This window comes from Acipenser ruthenus, chromosome 4 (assembly GCF_902713425.1).
Source record: "Acipenser ruthenus chromosome 4, fAciRut3.2 maternal haplotype, whole genome shotgun sequence".
Taxonomy (NCBI): domain Eukaryota; kingdom Metazoa; phylum Chordata; class Actinopteri; order Acipenseriformes; family Acipenseridae; genus Acipenser; species Acipenser ruthenus.
In genome coordinates, this window is record NC_081192.1 from 766750 (window position 1) to 792017 (window position 25268).

General features: G+C 41.2%; 1 protein-coding gene across 10 annotated transcripts in view; it reads right to left on the bottom strand.

Moving 5' to 3' along the window:
• The window catches only part of LOC117400180 (DENN domain-containing protein 3-like), a 61305-nt gene that overhangs the window by 10232 nt on the left and 25805 nt on the right, over positions 1-25268 (bottom strand). For 7 of the 10 annotated variants that reach the window (XM_059021232.1, XM_059021229.1, XM_059021240.1 and 4 more), the window contains 14 exons: positions 24623-24778; positions 23855-23945; positions 21228-21331; positions 20812-20987; positions 17691-18215; positions 16564-16659; positions 14647-14906; positions 8730-8900; positions 7781-7910; positions 7431-7538; positions 5555-5694; positions 5040-5200; positions 3040-3179; positions 2556-2677 (listed from right to left, as the gene is read on the bottom strand). In XM_059021232.1, coding sequence (XP_058877215.1) covers positions 2556-2677; positions 3040-3179; positions 5040-5200; positions 5555-5694; positions 7431-7538; positions 7781-7910; positions 8730-8900; positions 14647-14906; positions 16564-16659; positions 17691-18215; positions 20812-20987; positions 21228-21331; positions 23855-23945; positions 24623-24778 — 2380 coding nt within the window. The remainder of the gene's footprint in view (positions 1-2555; positions 2678-3039; positions 3180-5039; positions 5201-5554; positions 5695-7430; positions 7539-7780; positions 7911-8729; positions 8901-14646; positions 14907-16563; positions 16660-17690; positions 18216-20811; positions 20988-21227; positions 21332-23854; positions 23946-24622; positions 24779-25268) is intronic. The other 3 variants (XR_009326500.1, XR_009326503.1, XM_033999674.3) reach the window with 2 other exon arrangements.

The window sequence follows — 25268 nt, forward strand, 5'->3', positions numbered from 1 at the left end:
ACATTTTTTGTGTATCCTCCAATATCCCAAAATGCTTTGTGGTATGTTTGGCGAAATACTCAGAGCAGGCGCCTGAAAGACTTGCTATCAGTATACACTCCGCACTAGATATTCATTTTTATGCTTCAAAAAATCTGTCAGGACATCTCTGTTAAACAAGTGGGGAAAATAACAAAAACACAACGTTAAATTAGGCGACTTCAAAAATGAAATGCGAGTTAAAAGTAGGATCGGGGATGAACAAATTACCTAATGTGTCAGCTCTGTTTGAAATAAAATTAAGAGGACCAGAATTAGGCTCAGGCAAGATATGAAGGTAAAAACAAAGATTGTTTTGTAATTAACAGCTTTTTCTGAGTTGAATTATAAAACAGAATCAGCTCAATTTGTTTAAAGGGACTTCACCTGATTAAAAATAAAACCTGAAAACTTCAAGCTCTACTTGTGTGTGTGTTTGTTCAGATTTACTTTTTCCACAATACATGTTATATTTCATTTATGCAATATGGACCGCTGTTAATATGGGGCATAACACATTATTTTAAAATAAAATACAGTGCATGGTGGGATACGATCGTATTCATTTCCACGGTTCGTTGCACTGCTGGGAATTGTAACTGAACTATTCTAATGGTGTGTGGACGCAATAAGCCTGACTAAACATGAAACGGTACTTCAGTGTGGACGCTTTGAGCTAGATTAATCAGAGCGGTTTCGAGTACGGTTCGAGATCGGTTATGTAGTATGGACAGGGCCTAATACACATGTGGTATGGTAACGTCCTGCAGTCACCCCAATTAACACAAACATAACCATTTACCTAGTATGTGCAATGTTTGCAGTTAATTAATAACTGTCTATCATTTGATTGACTTAATCCAATGCCGTAGTGATCAAACAGTGCTGTGGTCACGACATTAGAGAGCGTCACATAAGCTATGATTGGTAGACAAAATAGAAATATTGCACATGATTTTGAAAATCCTGTTTCAGCAGACTACAGGTGGAAAGCATCACACCCCAATACGAGGAGGTGGGGGAAGGAATCCCCCCCAAGCTAAGAACAAGAGACGAGGCTCACTGCCAATAAAGGGTCAGCAGAAATCCGATTGCAAAAAGCATGTAGTGAAGCGCAACCCAATGGAGCAGTATCACACTTTCAAGGAAAGGATTAATGGGGCTCAGATTGCATAGCAAGTGAGAATCCTGATCCTGATTTTCAAGGGTGACCAATGGTCAGAGGCTGCAACAGGGGAACACAATCCTGCGAGCAATATGTTATTAAGAATGCCATAGCGACCTCATTAATTGAACTGAAAGACAATATGGATGCGCCCTGCTAGGTACCACGTGGTATACAACCCCCCTTTTCCCCCGCGGAGGGAATGTGAAATGAGAGTGGAAACCCCTATCATTGGACAGAAGTAAGACAAATGGGAGTGGAGTCAACAATTGCTTACAAAGGAATAAATGCCAAACATTGTAAAGTTGTCAGTCTTTTCATCTCTTTCAAATTGACTCCATGAATATCCGTGCTTTCTAAAACAAACATATGCACCAAGCTGTACTGAGGCCTTGTCCAAAGTCAGTTTAAATCTGATTGTATTTGAGGTATACCTTTCTTGTACATAGTGTTTTTGAATCAAAAAACATTTGTCATCTTAATTTCTTCACTACAATACCTTTCCCTCCTCTACACAGTTATTGAGTATTATTCTACATCTCAAGCATGCTCACTGGGGTGTTATTAAGCAATGCCTTTCCCTCCTCTACACAGAGTATTCTACTCATCTCAAGCATGCTCACTGGGGTGTTATTAAGCAATGCCTTTCCCTCCTCTACACAGTTATTGAGTATTCTACTCATCTCAAGCATGCTCACTGGGGTGTTATTAAGCAATGCCTTTCCCTCCTCTACACAGTTATTGAGTATTCTACTCATCTCAAACATGCTCATTGGTACTCAACAACGTGATAATATATGTGGATTGGTACTCAGCAATGTGATAATATATGTGGATTGGTATTCAGTGTGATAATATATGTAGATTGGTACTCAATGTGATAATATATGTGGATTGGTACTTAGCAATGTGATAATATATGTGGATTGGTACTCAGCAATGTGGATTGGTACTCAGCAATGTGATAATACACATGGATTAGTACTCAGCAATGTGATAATAATGGGGCATTCTTCCACATGGTGTAGTTAATACTTATGTTGGTGACCAAAGTTATGGTGGCTATAATGCGTATACAGTAAAAGCAGGCACCCACACACCTTGTTCTGTATGTTGATTGAATCAACCCATTAGTGCTGAAAGTTTCTACTTCAGCACAGCACGTATATCAAATAAATGGTAACAACAGCTTTCAGACTGAAACCAAACAGACACAAACCAAAAGGACCATGTAACTACATATATACCACTTAAATATGTGCAGACTTCTGTTTCTATAAATAGTCTTGATGGTTTTTAATTTTTTTCTTGCTTGGGGTTAGTAGATTCATCAAGTTTTAACTTAGTTTATCCTATAGGAAAAATCATCTACCTCAATAAAAAGTTGAAAACAGCTGAACCCAGCAGCAGCAATGCCCCCGGGATGGTCAGGAAGCAGCATCTTGCGGTACGGCATTCCATTCTTCCTCAGTTCCATGATACACTCCCCAGCACCTGTAGCACAGGGTACAAACAGAGCTGAAATAGTGAACAATTAAACACTTCAATTGTACTGTGCCTCAGTATTTCTCTAGCTCAGAAGTCCTCCTGGTTGGCCACAGACACATACCGTAAAAGTATTTATCATTTAAGGGCGAGGGCATGATCATGTTTCTCTCCTGACAACTTTTCGAAATGTCTAATAAAAATACATCAAAATACAGATGTATCAAATGAAAAGCAAAGAGTAGTAGATTTGAATGACTTCCTACTATTGCTCCTGTAGATCAGTATTACAATACTAGTATCAGGAAATGAAACAATATTACACATTCCTGGTCATGTTCAACCCCTTTAAGATGAAAACTCTTACTTACAACACCACAGCGTGCCACGGAATAGTTTGAGAGAAGTGAGCCTTTGACATTCCACATGGAACTGATTCTTCACTTTAAGTGTGAAGACATCCCAGGTAATTATAGTTCCATCCGCACTGCAGGAGTATGCCTGTATCTGACTAGAATGGTTCAAACAAAACAAAAATGGCAAACTGAATGCTTGTGCAGTAAATGATGTGACGCTCTACTGATGCCACCCACATAGAAGGACATTCTTTCATCCCTCTGGATGTCCTGATGCCAGGTGCATGCAATGGAAGTAGTGGCCTGTGATATGTTTAGCTGCATGGAATAAAGATAACTCTCTGTTTGATTGCTTTACAAAACGGGTTCAGAACAAACAAAGCAATCATGTGTTTGCATTTTTTATTTAATATGACCCATCAAGAAAAGGCTCGTTCCTCAAGAAAAACCCTGAAATGTTACACAAAACTAAGTGGCACACTTATTTATCAAGAAAATAAACAGGATGCAAAACTAAAATTAACCTTATATCGGGATCAACCCCTCTTTACTGCAGAGCTAGCGGAGGACACCAGCTACTGTCCTGCCCCTGAATGGACGTGCACAGTCAGCTTACTGCAGAGCTAGCTGAGGACACCAGCTACTGTCCTGCCCCTGAATGGACGTGCACAGTCAGCTTACTGCAGAGCTAGCTGAGGACACCAGCTACTGTCCTGCCCCTGAATGGACGTGCGCAGTCAGCTTACTGCAGAGCTAGCTGAGGACACCAGCTACTGTCCTGCCCCTGAATGGACGTGCGCAGTCAGCTTACTGCAGAGCTAGCTGAGGACACCAGCTACTGTCCTGCCCCTGAATGGACGTGCGCAGTCAGCTTACTGCAGAGCTAGCTGAGGACACCAGCTACTGTCCTGCCCCTGAATGGACGTGCGCAGTCAGCTTACTGCAGAGCTAGCTGAGGACACCAGCTACTGTCCTGCCCCTGAATGGACGTGCGCAGTCAGCTTACTGCAGAGCTAGCTGAGGACACCAGCTACTGTCCTGCCCCTGAATGGACGTGCGCAGTCAGCTTACTGCAGAGCTAGCTGAGGACACCAGCTACTGTCCTGCCCCTGAATTGACATGAGCAGCCAGCTTGAGCCTTTTATTCATGTGGTCAGGTTAGATTGGCAATTCACTATCCAATCTGACCTGGGCACATTCCACACGTTTGTTCATTCCCCTCCAATTAGGTCAGATCTTCCATTAAAACACACAGTTTCACATGTTTGGTTGGGGAATTAACAGCAATATATTCTGCAGGGACAAGACAACAGGTACAATTTTACATGGGGGAAGTGCAGTTATTTTTCACAGCCTGTACCATCACAACATGTTACAGGGACCACTCAACCTGCCACACTAAAGAGGCTTTGATAGGATACTGAAGAGTAGCAATATTATTATTATTATTATTTGTTTATTTAGCAGACGCCTTTATCCAAGGCGACTTAGAGAGACGAGGGTGTGTGAACTATGCATCATCTGTAGAGTCACTTACAATTACGTCTCACTCGAAAGACGGAGCACAAGGAGGTTAAGTGACGTGCTCAGGGTCACACAATGAGTCAGTGGCTGAGGTGGGATTTGAACCGGGGACCTCCTGGTTACAAGCCCTTTTCTTTAACCACTGGACCACACAGCCTCCTATGGACCACACAATAGCCTACTCTAAAACATTCAGTAAAATTATAAGCACTTACACTGAACTCTAATACCAGGACAAACAGCTTCGCAAAAGCCAAGATGTCATTGATTCACAAAAGATTAAATGAATTAAGACAAATAATGCTAACTTTCATTCTTTGTAAAGTAAAAAACCTCAACGTTCAATAGCTATGAAGCATGCAGCTGTGGCAAGTGAAACTTTCAGTTTTGTAGCACTGGCATAAAGTGCCTCATTTCATAGTACCAAAAATATCATATGAAATGTTAGTGATTTAGAGAATTGTTTTATACCAGAAGGCTGTGTATCTTACCTGAACTTGTCATTGCTGTCCTCGATGACCATGTCGGTGACTTCACTGCGGTGATCTGTGAGCTGTTTGTTACACGACATGCTCACAGTGTTTATAATGTAAATGGTGCAATCCTGGGAACCAATCCAAACTTGATTCTGCTCCAGCCCCAACATACAATTCTGTACAGAAACACACACATACCGCTGTCATTACTTGTTTAGCAAACATTTCATGAATTGTTCACGAACATTGTAAAGATATTGATAAAACATTTAAAAAGCTGGCCTTAGCAACTATCTATCTAAGCCAAATACATGTGCTGGAATCAGTCTGTCATGCAGTAAAGGTAGTTAACAATACCCCAAACCCTACCAGGTGAAAACTCACCACCACATACAGTCACCCGACAACACAGAGCTACACTCAAGAGCCCTTATTCTATCAAAAACTCCAAATGTGAAAGAATTCTGACAGAAATAAGACTATGTCTCCCCCCCACCCCACACTTTTGGCTGCTTCTCTGCTTTCCTTACCAGTTTCGAAGTTCCCACTTGAATGCAATTCTGCTGCATAGACCAGCTTGCTGCATCAAACACCACCACTTTGCCATCACTCAGAGCACACCACAGCTTTGGGTTGGCACCCCCACCTACTTCAGATATGTTCAAGTGACCTGAAAGAAAGTGCAAGCAACACTCTACTATTGCATTTTCATGATCTACTGCAGGCTGGATTGAAACTCAATACAATGTTATAATATTTCAGATTTGCAGTGTCCCACAATTATGTTCATTTTTAAATGTGACCCTGAATGCTTTTCTCCTGTAGTACAATCTACACAGATCGCATCCTAGCCTAAAATGTATAGTAACAAAGTTGGATCAAATTCATGTGAGTGGTTCCAAGACACAGCATTTGAGCACTGAACAACGCCCTGCCAAACTGTGTCTGTACCGACGGGTGAATGGAATGGCATCACGTTTCCAATAACCCTGTGGAATCCATGCCTTCCCATGTTGCAGATGTAACCGATTCAAAAGGAAGTCCTGAGGGGATGTTCCTAGTTAGGTGTCCAGGCACATTTCCTTTTACAGAGTGACAAAACACCAGAAAAGAACTGAAGGAGATCATAAACTCAGAAACCTTTCAAACTTTAAAAAGAAAATGAAAACCCCTTTTACTTCTACACATTCCATAGACCACAAAGTGTAACGTCTTTTCAACTGAAACTAAATCTGCAGAGTTGTTTCCTCATAGTTTTTCGATGAGTCAGTTGGCAAATGAGCAATCTGATCCTTACAGTACTTTTAATGACTGCCACGATTGTTATGAGTGGTTGAGTGGCAAATCCAACAGTTATGAATATTCCCAGAGTGACGCAGTCAATCCCTTATGAGGTCAATGGCTTACACAGTGTACTGTTTTTATAGCACTGTCACTAATGACATTAGGTCAAATCACACCAATGCAATCCTGTAACCTGTAAACAAGACTCCAAATGAGAAATGAGATAAGGGTTTCAGTGCAAAATGAGCAATTACCTGACCTGGTTGTGTTTATATATATATATATATATATATATATATATATATATATCACTTAATCTTTGTGTAATTCTGCAGGGTAGAAGGTGGTTCTACCTAGGGGTGTAACGGTACAAAGATTTGTACCATGACATGCAGGCCATGATACTGTACAATATGCAGCACAATACATGTTAGGGTCCTGATGGGCCACTTTGTATGATGAGTAATAAGATACAATGACCAACAATGATGATGGACTATTTAGCTAAAAGACAAAAACTCATGAGACAGAGACCATGTATTCATACCAACTATAAAATCATATTTATCCATCACTGAAAAAAACATTTGGCAGACTACCAGGGGTTGGCACCATGTCAAGTGGCAATGGACATTTAAAAAAAAAAAATTCTCTGCCACAGACCAACATGAGGGAAGTCATATACAATCCCAGGCGTGTGTGTGGTAGACATATTCACTGCCATGGACACAGATAACTTGCCACGGACATGCGTGTCAGTGTGTGGACAAGTTGCTTACACCTGCAGACTACAAGTAGCTATGTAGCGCTTTTGGTCACGTGCTATGATGATACACACACATGCTATATTAAGATACTACATTGTGTAAAGATTGTGTACAATAAGTACTGTATTTAACAGAAATGGTATGCAATAAAAAAAACCGTTTAAAAAAATCAACGTTATTATTGATGTCAGTTACTCACCTGCTCGCAAAACAAAAAGCTACTGGACTGCATTAACAAAGCTTTTGGAAAAGTCGACATGTGAAAACCTGAAACTTCAGACTTGACCACTTTCTGGATCCCTCATTGACGCAGGTAACCAGGACACTGGAATGGAAGATGCCTCTTTTGTCCTACCTGGTGTGTAGAGCAAGACATCCACTGCCTGTGGAGCCGTCTGGCCAGCAGATGGATTAATCTTGTGCTTTAGCGTTTCAGATGTCGTTTTAGGAACCATCATTGGAACTGCAGGAAAAAGAATTCAATGAATGATTAACGCAATACAATTAAAAAGTCGCACACAAAACCAGCTTACAGAAAAGTGTATTCAGACCACTAAACTAGTAACAGCTACTGGTTATGCAAATTGAATCATTTAATATTTGAAAACTGACAAACCATAACAAAGTGCATGAATGTGTATATATCTAAAATACTTTTTCCATTCTATCTGTTAACCAATCCAAAATTAGAAAGACAATGCTTACCTTCATACTTCATTTTGTCAAAAAATGCCAGTTTAGTAGCAGCATAGATGGCCTTCTGTGACTGCAGACAACCCACCACAGCATCCATAAGCAGAACATTGGTTAATGCTTGTTGCATATACTGAGGATCCTGGGGAAATATATATGTAGATCTTTTTGAATTATTAAAAAAAAAAAAAATACAGAAAAAAGGTTTATTAAACCTAGGCACGTTTCGCAGGGGAAGTAGAGCCTGCTTTGCTGAACGAGAACTGTGGAATATGAAACCAGAATTATCATATGGGGGGAAATGAACTATTCCAGAGTTCATTAAAACAAGTATGCTTGTAACATACAGTCCCTAACCCACGATATGTATCCTTAGCACGAGATAACAACAGAAGAACGCAAGACAAAGTAGGAAGGTGAAACATTTTCTTAAGGAACCAATGACATCATGTTTTTTTAAACAGAGAGCTGAATAAAATGCTGGTGCTCAATATATAGAGGTCACTTTCAAACCACACTCCGAGATCACAGGATGGTTATTCCTAGGGAAAACAAAAGCAACATGTGAGGTAGGGCTTTTTCTTGTAGAGCGCCTAAATTATGGAATGCTCTGCCTTCGTTTGTCAGGGAAGCTGGGACCGTTACAGTTTTCAAGTCAAGACTAAAAACGCACTTTTATAAAATGGCTATCCTATCTTAGTAGATTTTACTGTAACTTTAAAATTGCTGCTTTTGTATTATTGTGTATACTGTTATTTAAATGGCCTGACTGCGGCATGTGACATGCTATACAAATGTATTGTGGCTTGTTATTTTCTCTGCTATGTAATGTACAGTGCTTTGCAATACTTGTGTATTATAGTTTATGAAACTGTTAATGTCCCAAGCTGAAAAAAATAATTTTGTACATTTTCATATTCATTTTCTCAAGACACGGTTTTGTTTTTTTTTTGCTTCTGACCTTGTGATCATCTGACATTTTCTTCCCGGCCCACATTTCTTTCACCATCAGAAGCCAAAGATCACACTCCGATTTCAGATTGGCTTCAAACATCTCCTTTCTTAGAGTTGTTTTTATCTTAAGGGAAGGTATTCGTAGTAAAAGGAACGCAGCAGAAGACATTTTGACTTCCTGAGGTAAAAACAAAGAAAAAATAACTATTTAGCATGCGATAGCCAAATGCAAGATAAACAACTTGATTAGATAGATAGGAGTTTTAAATCCCTTTTATTTAAATAATCCAAACAACAATATACATTTATACGTTATAATCCTCCCCCCCAAATATACAAGTTATTTTTTCACAAGTTCATCATACACAACTGCCCTGTGTATGAAGAAAAATCAATATTCAGCCCTATAAATGACTCTTTTAAAAACCCAAACAAAGACTGTAGTCTAGAACAGTACAAGCAGCAGTAGGAAATAGTTTCCTGATTATTACAAAAACTACACTTATCAGAAAGACCTGGATGAATTAAAGTAAGAAAGTAATTTGTAGCCATGACAGTATGTAACACCCTCCATTGTAAATCTCCACCATGTTTCTGCAGTGGTGATTTATACAGAGACCTCCAGGCTGGAACTACAGCCTCATCCACCTGTAATTTTGCACGCCAGTGTGTGTCTGGACCCCGTTTAAGGTTTTGGTGGTATTTAATTTTGACACACAAACCATACAATACTTTCTTATCGGTGGCACTGAGGTTTAAGGTGCAACAGTCTCTGAACTGCAAAATCTCTCCTTGCCTGTCCTCTGTCTGCTCCACAGCTGGTCTAGGCTGTAGCTCAAAATCTAGGGGCTCTGACTAGCCTGACAGCACCTGTGAAAAACTCCTCCAGTACAGATAGCCCATCCCCTAATAAAGCAGCATGCAGTTGCACTATAAAAACATAAATAAAACGTACTGACCTCACCCCTAACTGACCTGCCAGGAGCTCAGGGCTTTTCCAGACTCGCCTGTCCAAGGGTAGTAGGTGGGACACTTTACTAGAGATTAAAATCTTAATAAAACTCTGAGATTCAACCACTGGACAGGTCAAGGCTTGATTGTAAATCAAAGGCTCCTCTAGTAGCCAATACAGTCCCTCAGTACCAACCTCCCGCTGAACATTAAATCTTCCCCACACTTCCAGCATCCCCTTATAAAACATTGGCAAAACAGATTAAGGTTTTAGGGAATTCATTAAAAATAATTCTCTGTCAAAATCCAGATCCTCTACTTTTTGAAAGAAACCATAAGCTATAGCTCTCCAAGGAAGAGAATCTGAATTAAACAGCAGCCTCTGTAGAGACTGGAGTCTGAAAGCTGCAACTCTGATACTGACATCCACCAAACCCTGACCTCCGCCTCCACAGGCAGAAACAGCACACTGTGCTACTGACATCCATCAAACACTGCCCCCCCCAACCCCCACCCCCCACCTCCCACCTCCACAGGCAGACACAGCACACTGTGCTACTGACATCCATCAAACCCCGCCCCCCCTACCCCACCCCTACTGACATCCAAACCCTGCCCCTCCAACTGAGAGAGAATAAAGCATTCCAGATAAGGGGCAACCCTGACAAATGTCCCTCAATACTGGAAAGGGAGAGCAAAGGCTGCCAATAAGTTTCAATACACTAAAAATGTTACTATAAAAGCAACTGAATGTGTCCCACAAACTTAGGACCAAACCCAAAAGCCTTAACTACATTATTATTATTTATATCTTTGCAGACACCCTTATCCAGGGTGACTTACAATTGTTACAAGATATCACATTATTTTTATATACAATTATATTATTTTTTACATACAATTATATTATTTTTTACATACAATTACCCATTTGTACAGTTGGGTTTTTACTGGAGCAATCTAGGTAAAGTACTTTGCTCAAGGGTACAACAGCAGTGTCCCCCACCTGAGATTGAACCCACGACCCTCTCCAGTCAAGAGTCCAGAGCCCTAACCACTACTCCACACTATGCCCTATTATACAAATACTTATGGTCAACTCTATCAAATGCTTTCTCTTGTTCCAAAAAAATAAGACCTGCCGTGAAACCGAAAAGTCTGGAGGCGTCTAAAAGATTTCGTACAAAGAAAATATTATCAAAAATTGACCCGTTGGACACACAATATGGTTGTTCTGGCCGCACAACAGTATTCAGTACAGTACCTAAGCAGATTGTCAAGGCTTTAGACAGTATTTTATAGCCTGAACACAAGAGACTTACAGGGCACCAATTCTTTGTATTACCCATTTCTCCCTTCTTTGGCAGTAACGTTATGACTTCACGACGACAGCTCAGAGGCAGCTCATGTGCTCTCATACTCTCCGTAAAGACCTCCAGCCAATCTTGTCCAATCTGTGGCCAAACAGTCTTAAAGTCAACAGACAGTCCAACAGAAAGTGGTCTCCTGACCTCTCCCCCTGTCTCTGTAGCCGGTAGCTCCCCTTTCTGGGGCTCCGGCCACCGTACTCCCTGTGGTGGAGGTGTGGGAAGCAGAGACAGCTCCTGCTGTTCTGCTCCTGGCAGTGGCGGAGGCAGAGGCAGCTCCTGCTCCTCTGCTCCTGGTGGTGTCGGTATTCACCCTCTGCTGGTGGGAGGTGGGAGGGGCAAGCAGTCCTCCCACAACAATGAAGGTGGAACCAGCAGGTATTCACCCTCTGCTGGTGGAGGTGGCGGAGGCAGAGGCAGCTCCTGCTGCTCTGCTCCTGCCGGTGAAGGTGGCGGAGGCAGAGGCAGCTCCTGCTGCTCTGCTCCTGCCGGTGAAGGTGGCGGAGGCAGAGGCAGCTCCTACTGCTCTGCTCCTGCCGGTGAAGGTGGCGGAGGCAGAGGCAGCTCCTGCTCCTCTGCTCCTGGTGGTGTCGGAACCAGCAGGTATTCACCCTCTGCTGGTGGGAGGTGGGAGGGGCAAGCAGTCCTCCCACAACAATGAAGGTGGAACCAGCAGGTATTCACCCTCTGCTGGTGGAGGTGGCGGAGGCAGAGGCAGCTCCTGCTGCTCTGCTCCTGCCGGTGAAGGTGGCGGAGGTAGAGGCAGCTCCTGCTGCTCTGCTCCTGCCGGTGAAGGTGGCGGAGGCAGAGGCAGCTCCGGCTGCTCTGCTCCTGCCGATGAAGGTGGGAGCAGCATGTAGTCTCCTGGCGACGAAGGTGGGAGCAGCATGTAATCTCCTGGCGACGGAGGTGGGAGCAGCGTGTAGTCTCCCCTTTTTTGCAGGGGACTGGTGCTGCTCTGCCTCTCTTGCAGGGGACTGGTGCGGCTCTGCCTTTCTTGCAGGGGACTGGTGCGGCTCTGCCTCTGAAGGGGAAACCAGCAGGCATTCTTCATCTGCTGGTGGAGATGGGGACAGCAGGCATTTTCCCTCTGCTGGTGGAGATGGGGACAGCAGGCATTCTCCCTCTGCTGGTGGACATGGGGACAGCAGGCATTCTTCCTCTGCTGGTGGACATGGGGACAGCAGGCATTCTTCCTCTGCTGGTGGAGGTGAAACCAGCAGGCATTCTCCCTCTGCTGGCAGCTTGGGTCCTAGGGCTGTGGAAGCCCCGACTTCCCTCTCTTCGGGCTGTGGACGCACCGACTCCTCCCTTTTGGGCTGTGGACGCACCGACTCCCCCCTCTTGGGCTGTGGACGCTCGGGCTCCCCCCACTCGGGCTGTGGACGCTCGGGCTCCTCCCACTTAGGCGTAGGACGTTCGGGCTCCTCCCACTCAGGCGTAGGACGTTCGGGCTCCTCCCACTCAGGCGTAGGACGTTCGGGCTCCTCCCACTCAGGCGTAGGACGTTCGGGCTCCTCCCGCTTGGGCTGTGGACGCTCAGGCTCCCTCTTCTCCTTTCCCCTTCTCCTGGGCCAGTTCCTCCTCTCCCTCTTGGTAGGGGCAGCGGAAGGGACAGTTGGCGAACAGATGATCCTGGTCGCAGAGGAGGCACCCCGGCGATGGCTTGTTAAATCGCCGTGGATGTCTGGCCCTTAGGCGGCACTTCTCCTCCCTGTCCTTCACCTCTTTATCCTCCTTCCATCCCATTTTATTTATTTATATATATATATTTTTGTAATCCAAATTTTAATTTTTTTTTTCCCCAAAAAATGCGGTTCCTGCTTTGGTCTGACGCTTGGAGGCACTGTTATCCCACGATGACACCACGTGTCACAAAGACGGCCGGAGTGGGTGGCGTCAGACCAGAAACAGGAAGTAACACACAACAGACAGAGACAGTGAGGTTGGTGAAGCTGAGCACTTGGTTGTGCTCAGCATTTAATAAACAAAATAAGAGAATACAAAAACACAGGACACAGCACTTCACGCCAAAATAAAAATACAAACAAAAACGGACTAGACAGACAAACACGGTGAGCAGATATTTTATCTATTCTTTTTAACTTTAACTTTACCTCCGTCTCCAATCCCGTTCTCCACTCACCGAACACCCAACCCCGAGTGAGTCAAATGTGCATCTATATATACTGTTGTGCTGGGATTCAATTACTAATTAATTATTCACTTGAATCCCAGCACGTGAATTAATTACGTGTAACCTCGTGCTCACATATTATATACTTTAAATGCACATGAAGTGATGTGCAATCCCGTGCCTAAATACAATTATACATTTTAAATCACACGTGAAACACAGACCCGTTTATATCCCGTGTACCAATGCCTATACACCAACATTAACACAGCACACGCAACATACAACACATAACACACAAATGCACACAGGGGCGGGGCACATTGCCACAGTCCCACACAAGCCTTCACTCACAATAGTCTTCCTTGTACCATTTCAGTTACAGTAACACAAATAACACAGCAACTCCTGCACTAAAGTTCGTACCATGGCTTAAAATAACCTCCCCTTTCCATTCATCAAACCAATCTACCTGATTAACATTGTATGTGTCTCCTGAAGGTAAGCTACATTTATTTTCTTTTGTAAAAAATAATCAAAGCAAGTTGCCCTCTTTATTGTATCCCTCCCACCATTTACATCTAAAATGCCCAACTTAATATTATGCATGGCGATGTTATATAAAGAGAAAAATTAAATTACACAAATAGTAAGAAACAAGTAAATCAGGAAAATAAATGTATTTTATTTGACTTAATCATTGTTACTCTTTTTAAGGGAAACACAAACTTTACTGATCCAATACTTTAAATCAGACGTTTTTCTTTTTTCTCAAGTCCTAGCACCGCCTCATCTCTCATCACCTGATTAGCGGATCCTAAAAACAACGTTACATCGGGAAAATAATCCCTCTTCGATCCTTAACAAACTCTAAAAACTTTGGGATTCTCTGAGCGCTATAACCTCCTCTTGCCTGCTGGCTAGCTGAAAGATCATAACTACACAAGGAGTCTGTATTACTGCCTTCCTCCTCACTGTCACTGTCTGCACTCTCCTCTAGAGCCTGGGACTGATTCTTCCACTTCCATTACTGCTCCCTCAGAGCACGCAATGTTACCCGAAATCATACTGCGTTTAGCAAGACTATCGATGTGTTGGATTTTCCTTATTCGTTTCCTTTTAGGGAACTTAAAAGCTGCGTCTTCATTGATTCCTACTTCTCCAAATTACAATTCCCATTCCTGTCTGTTCACGGACCTGGAGCTCGTCCCCTCCCTCACTTCCCTCCCTGACTTCTCCACCATGTACCTGTTCTCTATCCAAACCCCCTTGGCCCGCAACCACAGCTTCTGTAGTTCCCAGTGTATCAGACTCTCAGACCCACACATTTTCCACCGAAGGCTCCACTTCTTAGCTGGCCGTATCACTCTCAACCACATAACTTTCAGCAGCAGATTTTTTACATTTTTTTGCAATGAGCCCTTCACGACCACAAACATAACATTTCTCCAGACAGACAGACCCCCTACCTCTATGTCTCGGAATGCTGTGATCTCAATGTATCCGGGCCTCCCCTCTGTGAGTAGGAAGAGTCTCCTCTGGGTCATTGCTATCTTGCCCACCCCGTGGTTGGTCTTCACAGAACAGGACAGCTTGTAGACGCTCTCGTTCTTGTCCAGGTGCTCGATTACTTCAGCAGGAAGATGGACATCCTGCGCCTCTGCTTCGGTCTCCTTCCAGAACGTGTAGAACACTTTAAATGTCTCAGGGTCAATCTGTTTCTGTTGACCTGAGGATTCAACATGTTTAATTAAAACCTCAAACCAGCATTGCTTTGCCACCTGTCCAAACTTGAACCGAGATATGAAAACATGGTTAGAGAAATTGCTAGTTAATGCAGTCTGTTTATACAGAACGTAGCTAGAATTTTTCAGGTTTGATTTGCCAGTTCGCGTCAGGATATACAAAAAAAATAGCACTGTCTGTGTTTACAAGATAAAATGTTCACAACTTATGAACTCGAGTTTTTGTAAGTGATAGAAACGAGGCACCCATTCATAAAGAGTATTCAACAAAGGGCTTGTTGAACACCTATCGCTATGGATAACATTAGAAAATACCTAATATTGTGTTTATGAAAAATCACAGGTGTCACTTATAAAGCTCATATACCCACTGAAGCAACAAATGCACAATAAAATACACAAGTCATGGAGACATGATATTGGATTTGCATTGGCAAGTGATTGTAAAGAAAATGGAACTGAATGTATTTCATGTTTTACAATTTGACCAATGTTTTCAACACCAGGCACCCTTATGTACAGATTATTGAAACTGATGAAAGACTAAGGGGCAGGGTTACATGATTTTGGGTTAAGGAAACCAAGGGTGCTTTCAAATTCAAAACACAAGGACATCATATACTGTAAAGAAAGCCTACAGTTTTTTTTGTTTTGTTTTTTATTTAATTTTTTTTACTTGAAATCATATGAAACCCATCCTCTTAACTCGGGATATTTTTGGACAGTGCTGGGATTGTATTAAACTCTGTGCGATGTCCAGCAGTAATTATAAAATCCAGTAAACTGCATACAGGCGAGTATATCTTTAAGAATAATAAAGCATAACCTTGCTGGATATTTGTATATATACAACCTTAAGCAAGCATGTTATTTCTCAGCATCTCAAGAGTTAAAAGAACATTGTCACGGCTTGTTTTTTTGTTGTTGTTTAACCATATAACAGCACTATTCATATCAATATTTTATTACTAAACTGATACAGTATATGCAATTATTCAAAAAGGATTTGAAAGAATTAAACAAAACCCCAAAAGTTTTGCAGTACAGTAAACACTAACGACTGACACCGACTTTAACTGAGCAAAAACGGTGATGTAGCAAGCTCAAAATCTGCAGCGCTTCTGACAAAAAAACCTAATATTGAACCTAACTGAAATAAAAGGGCAAGTGCAGAGTCAGTGTAAGCAGCTTCAAATGTCTTCTCACATTTCCCGTAACCGCTTTACGATGTTTAGTCGTCGTGATTTGAATACTATTGAAAAAAAAAAATTCCTGCATCTGGATTTACCTGCCATTATCTGCGACTGTAAAGTCCTAGTTGCCTCCCTTCGACAAATCAATACTATTATCAATGATTATAAACCTCATAAAAAGGTAAGTAAAGGTTACAATGAATCAATACAAGGACACATGGTCACCCCTGTACATATGGGTCTAGATTCTCAAATCTAAAATCACCCCCTACAGCATGTTAAAAGGAACAAAGCAAAAAGAAACTGAACTTGGGAGTTGAAGTCCAACACATACTGTAGGGTGAAAGATACAACTAGAAGCCCAAAGCCATTATTCAAGCTACCCCTTCCCCTTCCCATGACATTGCTGCATACAAGACTTGCAAAGCTTTTAGCCATCTATGCTTACCATCCAGATGAGAGTCAACGTAAAATACAGATTGCGAAGGAGCCACCCTGACTGCTGTATCCAGACCTTGCCCACCAAAGTCACTCTTAAATGATTCTAATGAAGCGGATTAAGGGACAGTGAGATTAGGGTAATTACTTGATGCATCTATTATTAGATTACTATGATTATGAATGTATTAAAAGTTTGATTGATTTGCAGTACAGTGTTGCAGTAAACATAGATTGTGGTAACGAGAGATAGTGTACTATGCAGCAAATGTCAGCTGAATAAGAGTTTGCAATAAGCACCCAATAGACCGACATCTGCTGATAGCAAACAGAAGGCCCAATGTTTTCAGAAATGAAGCAGTAAGTGGAGAATGCATTACTTAGCATGACCCTGGTATGTAGCCCGAAAGCATAAAAAAAAAGATGAAAGATAACAAGTATCAGGAAAAAAGTAACTAAACTCTTAATGCATACCATTCTCCAGAACAAAAGCCCTGGATACAAATTAGAGCCTGTTTTACAACAAACTGACTATTGGCAGCAGTGTGGAGTAGTGGTTAGGGCTTTGGACTCTTGACCGGAGGGTCGTGGGTTCAATCCCTGGTAGGGGACACTGCTGCTGTACCCTTGAGCAAGGTACTTTACCTAGATTGTTCCAGTAAAAACCCAACTGTATAAATGGGTAATTGTATGTAAAAAATAATGTGATATCTTGTAACAATTGTAAGTCGCCCTGGAAAAGGGCATCTGCTAAGAAATAAATAATAATAATTATAATGTTCCCTTCATTTATTGTATGATCCTCACACCATATTGAGGGAAATGGATGCAATCCTAGTGTACGCCTTATCAAACTGACAACTGCACAATGTTTAAATGTTTAATTCAATTATCACAATTTGCCAGAATTTGTTTTTACTAATTCTATATCAGCGTTCCAGAATTAAGGAAATACAGAACCCCTGTAATGTTTCTACTTTTCCTTCCTAATGCTAACATTGTCCCTTTCTTCAAGTACAGTGCCTTTCCAATAGCTTAGCCTCCACAGCTGGCAATTTCCCTTTTGGATTTAGCACATCATTATTTACTTGAACAATTTCCTTTTGGAAATGTCCAGTTGATGTTTTTTTCACTTACCTACAGTAAGAGCATCAAACAATCTATGAATAGTTCCAATATCCTTCACAATGCCAGATTCCTGAATTTGCTTCACAAAATCTTCCAGCTGCATGTGTTTTTTCGGGAGCGCAAAGTTTTTGACGTGATCATCAGATTTCACCAAGCCTGTTTCATTGTCTTTTTTCACTTTACTGATGAAGCGTTTCAGCTCAGACCGTTTCTCTGCCTGAAGCCACTCTTCCTGGGCCAGAGAATCCACCAGCTTCTTCACCAGGTCAGCTGGAAAGATTCCTATGTCAGTCTTGTAGAGATTCTGGAAGTCAGACAGAGCATCTAAGCGCTTCCCAAGCATCATGTTCATGACTCCTCGAAGGTAGTAGTACCTGGCGAGCAGTGCTGAGCTCTCGGGTGGAACAGAGGAGACAGCCTTGCTCAGCAGAACAATGCACTCTGTGTAATAGCTCTGGACATGATGGTAAACTAAGGGTGAAGGAAAGTCTGGAAGCTTAAAGCTTTTGATAGGGTTCCGTGGAATCTTCAGTGCTGCAAGAACAAAGAAAGTAAGAGAATAAGTAGCACACACACACAGGGCCGGCCTTAAGGCAAGGCGAGCGAGGCGGCCGCCTTGGACCCCCACCCCACCCTCAACCGGACTGCCATGAGACTGAAATGTCCCGAGATTGAATGTGCCGCGAAACTGAATGTGCCGCGAGACTGAATGTGCCGCGAGACTGAATGTGCCGCGAGACTGAATGTCCCGCGAGACATTCACTGAATGAAACTACTTGCATGACCCACCCACACTCATCCACATACACAGGAGAGAAGGTTTGCTTCATGTGGGAAAGTGATAGGAAACATGTTGCAGCATATTATTATTACACAGTTATCAATTAAATCTTTGTTCAGCAAGTCAAAAAAGTTATATGGGAAGTTAGTAGACTTAACAGGTAACAATACGTTGTAAAATAATGTTTCGTGTTCGCAAGCCTCTTCATTTTACCACAAAAGTTAAGCTTTGCTAGTTTATAAACACATTTTGTCGATTAAAAAATAGTCACGCTTTGGGTTAGATGCATATAAATCATGGATTTATATTAAAACCAAATCCATTGTTGCAGCTAATGTAAATCTAATCCATTAATACAAACCTGAATTTATTAGCTATTTTTTCCTTAATATGTCGAATGTTTGGGCTACTCAGGTTTGCCATTTTAGGTTTCTTAATATAGCAATTTTGTATTTCTTAATATAGCGATCTGCTCGTCATGTACAGTCAAACAGAAGAGTCTACTTGTCACATACAGTCAAATAGAAGAGTCTACTTGTCACGTACAGTCAAATCCAACAGTGTCTGCTCGTCATGTACAGTCAAATAGAAGAGTCGACTCGTCATGTACAGTCAAATAGAAGAGTGTGCTCGTCCTGTACAGTCAGATAGAAGTCTACTCGTCATGTACAGTCAAATCCAACAGTGTCTGCTCGTCATGTACAGTCAAATAGAAGAGTCGACTCGTCATGTACAGTCAAATCCAACAGTGTCTGCTCGTCATGTACAGTCAAATCCAAGAGCGTTTGCTCGTCATGTAGTCAAATCCAGTGTCTGCTCGTCATGTACAGTCAAATCTAACAGAGTCTGCTCGTCATGTACAGTCAAATCCAAGAGAGTGTGCTTGTCATGTAGTCAAATCCAGTGTCTGCTCGTCATGTACAGTCAAATCTAACAGAGTCTGCTCGTCATGTACAGTCAAATCCAAGAGAGTGTGCTTGTCATGTACAGTCAAATAGAAGAGTCTACTCGTCATGTACAGTCAAATAGAAGAGTCGACTCGTCATGTACAGTCAAATCCAACAGTGTCTGCTCGTCATGTACAGTCAAATCCAAGAGCGTTTGCTCGTCATGTACAGTCAAATCCAAGAGAGTGTGCTTGTCATGTACAGTCAAATAGAAGAGTCTACTCGTCATGTACAGTCAAATAGAAGAGTCTACTCGTCACCTACAGTCAAATCCTAGCCAAACCTTTCCAATGTTAATGGGATCTTTTCCTGCATCAATTAGGTAATTACCTGAACACTCAGATCAGACTTCTTACAGGATGGATAGCTCTAAAGATGCAACAAGAAATTGAAGCATTGATCAATGATCATCCGTGCTTAAATTTCCAGAGCTTCGATTACATTGAAGTCTCCTGTTGCCAGTTTCCATTAAAACATTGATTATGAAGTTATGTGCGTACTGTACTATTATTAAAGTCTTAAAGGGACATTTGGTGCAGGAACATGCATATTTTTTTCTGTTGTTAATTAAACTGTTGTGCCTTTCTATATAACTGTTATGCACAGCAGTGTTTTTAGTTTTTGGATCTTCTGATAAAAAATGTGTGTTCCTGATTTAGAAAAATAAAATGTTGTTGATGCACCGATTACTGTTGGTAAGTGCGTTTCTGATAATCAAATAAAAAAATGCTGTTTCCACAGACAGTTTAGAGCCGGGGTGTCAAACTCCTGGAGGGCCGTGGAGTCTTATGGCTTTTGTTCCGCTCTCAATTACCTAATTGGTCTAATTATTTGATTAATTGGACAAATGTAACACTTATCTCCAGGCCTCAGTATGTTTTATATGCAGTGTACCTTGAATCAAGTGCATTTTTTTTAAATCAACTGTAAAAGACCTTGAAAAAATATGAAATATTTCCAACTGAACAAATAACTAGATCATTATGTTAACTGAGAGCTTAACGGAATGAAAACCAGAAGACCCTGCAGCCCTCGAGGACTGGAGTTCGAGTGTAGAGACTCAACTTGATAGCAGACGGATTTGTGTAACATTTTTGTGAGGTAGTTCTAATAACCAGGACTGGGTGCAAGACAAAAAAGAATCCCTCCCCCACTACTCTGAACTCTGGCTGAGTTTCTCTCATAGATATCCATAAAAAACAGATCAAATTCACAACCAGTAACTGGTGAATAAGTTAGTTACCCTGACCTAGATTCCAGCATTCTCATGGGTTTCCTGTTCTCTAGATATAAAAAAAATATTAGGGTGATCAACATGTGGTGCATACTGTAGGTATACTGCAGCTTGAGCTATGTTTCAAAGGCTGCACCGACAACTTTGTAGATGAACTGAAGTTATTACCAGTCTCTGACTCCAGTTTCTTCAGTGAACTCTTGCTGACTGGAAAGTCGTGAATTCTCTGGTCTGCAAGATCAGGCATACTTATTCCTTTGAAGCAGCGATTCTCAGGGCTGCTGTATTTCAGAGCCATCTCTTGCATGGTGGGTCTTCGTGGGGATTCAAGCATAAGTTTCACCCTGAAAGGAGGGAAAAAGAGAACGACAGGGTTTCATTGTTGACATTAAAAAAGTGGGACTGACTAAAAATCTTGGGAGTGCTGTCAATACTTTTTTTTGAGACAATTAATGAAATAAAATTCCCAGAGATGTGCTTAAAACAAAGTATTATTAAACTAAAACAAAGTATTATTGAACTACATACATGATTGGTGATACATATAACAATGAGAAATGGCATCTCTATGCTGTGAGAATTACCGGTGTGCTTCAGATCGTGTGCTTAGCTCCATTCTAGTGAAGGCGTCCATCTTTCTGTTTAGTCGTGCTTTAAGAAACGAATGAAATATGTGCGTCTCCAGCACCTGCAATTTATGTAAAATGTTACAAGGTCATTACTTGTGACTTAACTTTACAAGACTGACAATCTTATACTTTTAAATAACTAGTTACTCTATGTTTTTTTTTTTCATTGTAAGACAGAAATATACTTATTTCTGCCTTACACACACAAAGTAGGGGATCCTCTAAATGTTTCTGCTGCAGGCAGTCCCTTTGGTACAATTGCTCCTGTTTCATGTTTCTTTGTTTTGTATTACCCAGTTTGTTATTTACTGCTATATATTTTTTTTCTTTCTTAGTTTGAGACATTGACATAGATTTTTCTCCTTTAAAAAATGGGAGTAAATTAGACTGTATTTTTAGGTTTGTAGATAGTAAGACAGCTATACATGTACAGCTACCTCCTGATTCCAACACTAGAGCATGACTTGTGACCAGATGGTCAGCCCTCCGTTTCACCCTTCCGAATATAAAAACCTGAAGCATTCACACTGAAGCTCTTTGGGAATGCAAAGGCAGCTTTGGTTTCATAATTTGTAGTATCTCTGTAGAGAACCCTTTAAATCAAAAACAGTTGCACTTTTTTATTATTATTATATTTGAACTTTGTCTGTGATAGTTTATAAACTACTCAACCTTCGGTCGCGTAATTTATGACGTCACAGAAACCCTAGATGGAATAATTTTCCTGTAACTCACTGAAGCCCATCTATTATTCATTCTCTCTCTGTCTCTCTCTCTCTCTGTCATATATATATATATATATATCTATCTACATATATATATGGACACACACACACACACACACACACACACACACACACAGGCTAACTTCACTATAACGAACCTTTCTTATAACGAACACTTGTTTTTAACGATCCCAATAGCAAGAACCAATTTTTTTCAATGCAAATTAGCCCTATTAGAAAGATCACGTACAGGATCGACCCAGATACAACAATCTCAGTACTGACTGACACTGAACTTTCTCCAGTGTCAAGGGTGTTATTCTCTCAGTGAAAACAAAGGCCATGGTTGACTAATTCAAAGATGACCTATTGTAGTACGAATCATGCATGACGAATCCAATCACTGCCTGTCCGTCATCTTCATACAAACTGCAACCAGGCAACAAGCATGAGGAGCCATCTACGCTGGATAGTTTTTTCAAGAGAAAGGACATGTAATCACTGTATTCAGCATGTAAGTGTACATTCTTTCCTTTTTCATTTCTTTACTGTTTTCTTTTAAACATACCTGTAGCAGGGCGATCGCCCTGCACAGGGGGAAATTAGTGTTGGTGTAATTTATATGTGGAAACGGGTTTGTTTTGTGTGCTTTTTGGAGTTGTTTTGTTTGAGCAAATGATTGTTTACAGACGGGCGCTCAATTGAGACTTGCTGCCTGTCTGTCTGTCTTCTGTATGTGTCCTCTGTGCATTACCATCGTTGGTAGCGTCACATGACCTGTTTGGTTACTTTCTGTTTTGTGGTTAATAAATCTTGCGCGCCTGTGCCGACGTTTCTCTCCGTCTTGCAGTGTGTTTACCCACATATGTGACTGTCACAACACAGTTTAAATGTTTATCAATGTGAAGGAATCTTCATAAAAGTACTATATACTGATGTTCAATTCAAATTTGTCATTATTCTGATACAGAAAAATGCCAAACCCTGATATTACAAACATTTCTCCAGGTCCCATGGGGGTTCGTTACAGTGAAGTATATGTATGTATAGCCACATTCTTAAAATAAAAGGGGGGTTCACGGAGATTAAGAATCTTTACTATGGGGCTTCCGAGTAGCGCATCCAGTAAAGGCACTCCGCCCACTCCGAGTGCAGGATGTGCCCTATAGCTTGGCCTGCCTGTGTGCAATTCAGAGCTGTGTGGTCCTCCAATGCTGTAGCTCTGTAATGGCTTCACGGTGGGCTTGCAGCGTGAAAAAAAGCGGATGGCTGACGACACACGTTTCGGAGGACGCAAGTGCTCATCTTCATCTCTCCCGAGTTAGTGCGGGGGTTGCTGCGGTGAGCGGGGTTGAATAATTGGCCATTCCAAATTGGGAGAAAAATCAGGGGTAAAATTGCCGATTCCACATAAAAAAATAATAATAATAAAATAAATGCATGATTTTACCTTCGCTGTATCCCATGTTGTCCATGTCAATACATTTTTCAACATAATCCCCATTATTTTGAAATCAAATGGGCAATAAAGTATGTTTCTCAACTTTTACTCGGGAGTGTAGAATTTTTCAATTTTTTCTTGAATGATCGTAGTGTATCCAGATCATATTCCTCCTTCAACAAGGTAGTGCCCTGCTAGAAATGAGTGGTGTATTGTGGGAACAGAAACCCAGTAGGAGGGAGCATTATATGCTTGTATCAGAAATTCTAATATTTGGGATTATGTTTACAAATATATTGTGATACAGCAACGGTAAAATAGCCCTTTTTTATGTAAACACTGTAGAGTGTACAGTGGGGCAAGTGGTATATACACGTCCCCTGAATCCAATAAGCATAATTAGTACAGTAAATTACCTTCTTGTAAAAAGGTTGATCTGCTGGGTCTCTGGACTTCTGAAATTCTTCACTGTTAAAAACTCTATAATTGAGATGATCGTTGACTTCCCTAAATAAAGAAAAGATGTGATGCGACGCTCAACTTATATATTATATATATATATATATATATATATATATATATACACACTATTGAAAACACTTGTAGCACTAGGAGCTATACAGGGATGTTGAAGTTGCTGCACCTTTTCATGGAAAAGGAACACAGTGTTAAGCTGTCAGGTAATAAATAACAGGTGTCAGAGACTGCCAGGTCCATAAAACAGGAACTAAAAACAAACAAGTACATATATGAGAGGACTGCATGTAAACTGCTGTACGGAGGATGATGAATTTGTATCAGCTGAAGACTTGTCAACTCTAAAAGTACCCATTTTCGATCCTTACAAAACAGATTTTTATAATTAAACGCATATGGAGGCAGCCTAGAAATAAGTGTGAAGGGAAAGTAGGGGAGGTGAGCAGCAATAAGATATTTTAGATCACTGGTATTCAAAGATTCAAGCACAGCACAAACGGTTTAATATCTTAGAAAACGGCACATACATCCACTTGTATATAGTAGAACTTTAAATAATTCAACATTATTTGTAATGTGTGTAGCTATAACTTTAATAGCACTGTACAGTTTGATCTAAATTCTGATCACAGGTGTATGACCCTCAGTTTTAGAAATTCTAATACTGTATTAAAAAATGATGTGAAAATTTCTATTACAGCACCTACCTGAAGATACTGACAATTAATTCCAAGGTAATCTGCTGTATTTGCCAGTTCAGCCTTTGCTGCCACTGTCTCCTTTGCATTCGTAAATCATTCAGCTCTGTACTGGAGCCCAGGCGAGAGAGCTTCAAGTCGTAGTGCATTTGGACACCTTTAAGCCTGTGTTTGTAAGGCGGAAAAAATAAATAAATACATTTAAAAAAACCAGTAAATGTGTTTATTTATAATATTAAAATGTAACTTAAAAAGGCAGCTATCATTGGCTTGCACACTTTAGGTTCATAATGCTCAAACTATATATTTTATATATATATATATAATGTGTTTATAAGGATTTTTGCCTATGTATTTCCCTTGAAGCTCTTTAGCTAGGCATGTGGCCCGGAATACACCCATGTTGGAGTGATTTTCATTTTCATAACTCAAGAGTGCAGCGGTGGTCTTGGGACAGATAACACTTTTGTATTCGCACAATACAGGGGGGGGAGGGTTTAGGTCGGCCAGGGTGTCCTCGGCTCACCGCGCACCAGCGACCTGTAGTCTGGCCGGGCGCCTGCGGGCTTGCCTGTAAGCTGCCAGAGAGCTGCGCTGTCCTCCGACGCTGTAGCTCTTGGGTGGCTGCATGGCGAGTCCGCAGTGTGAAAAAAAA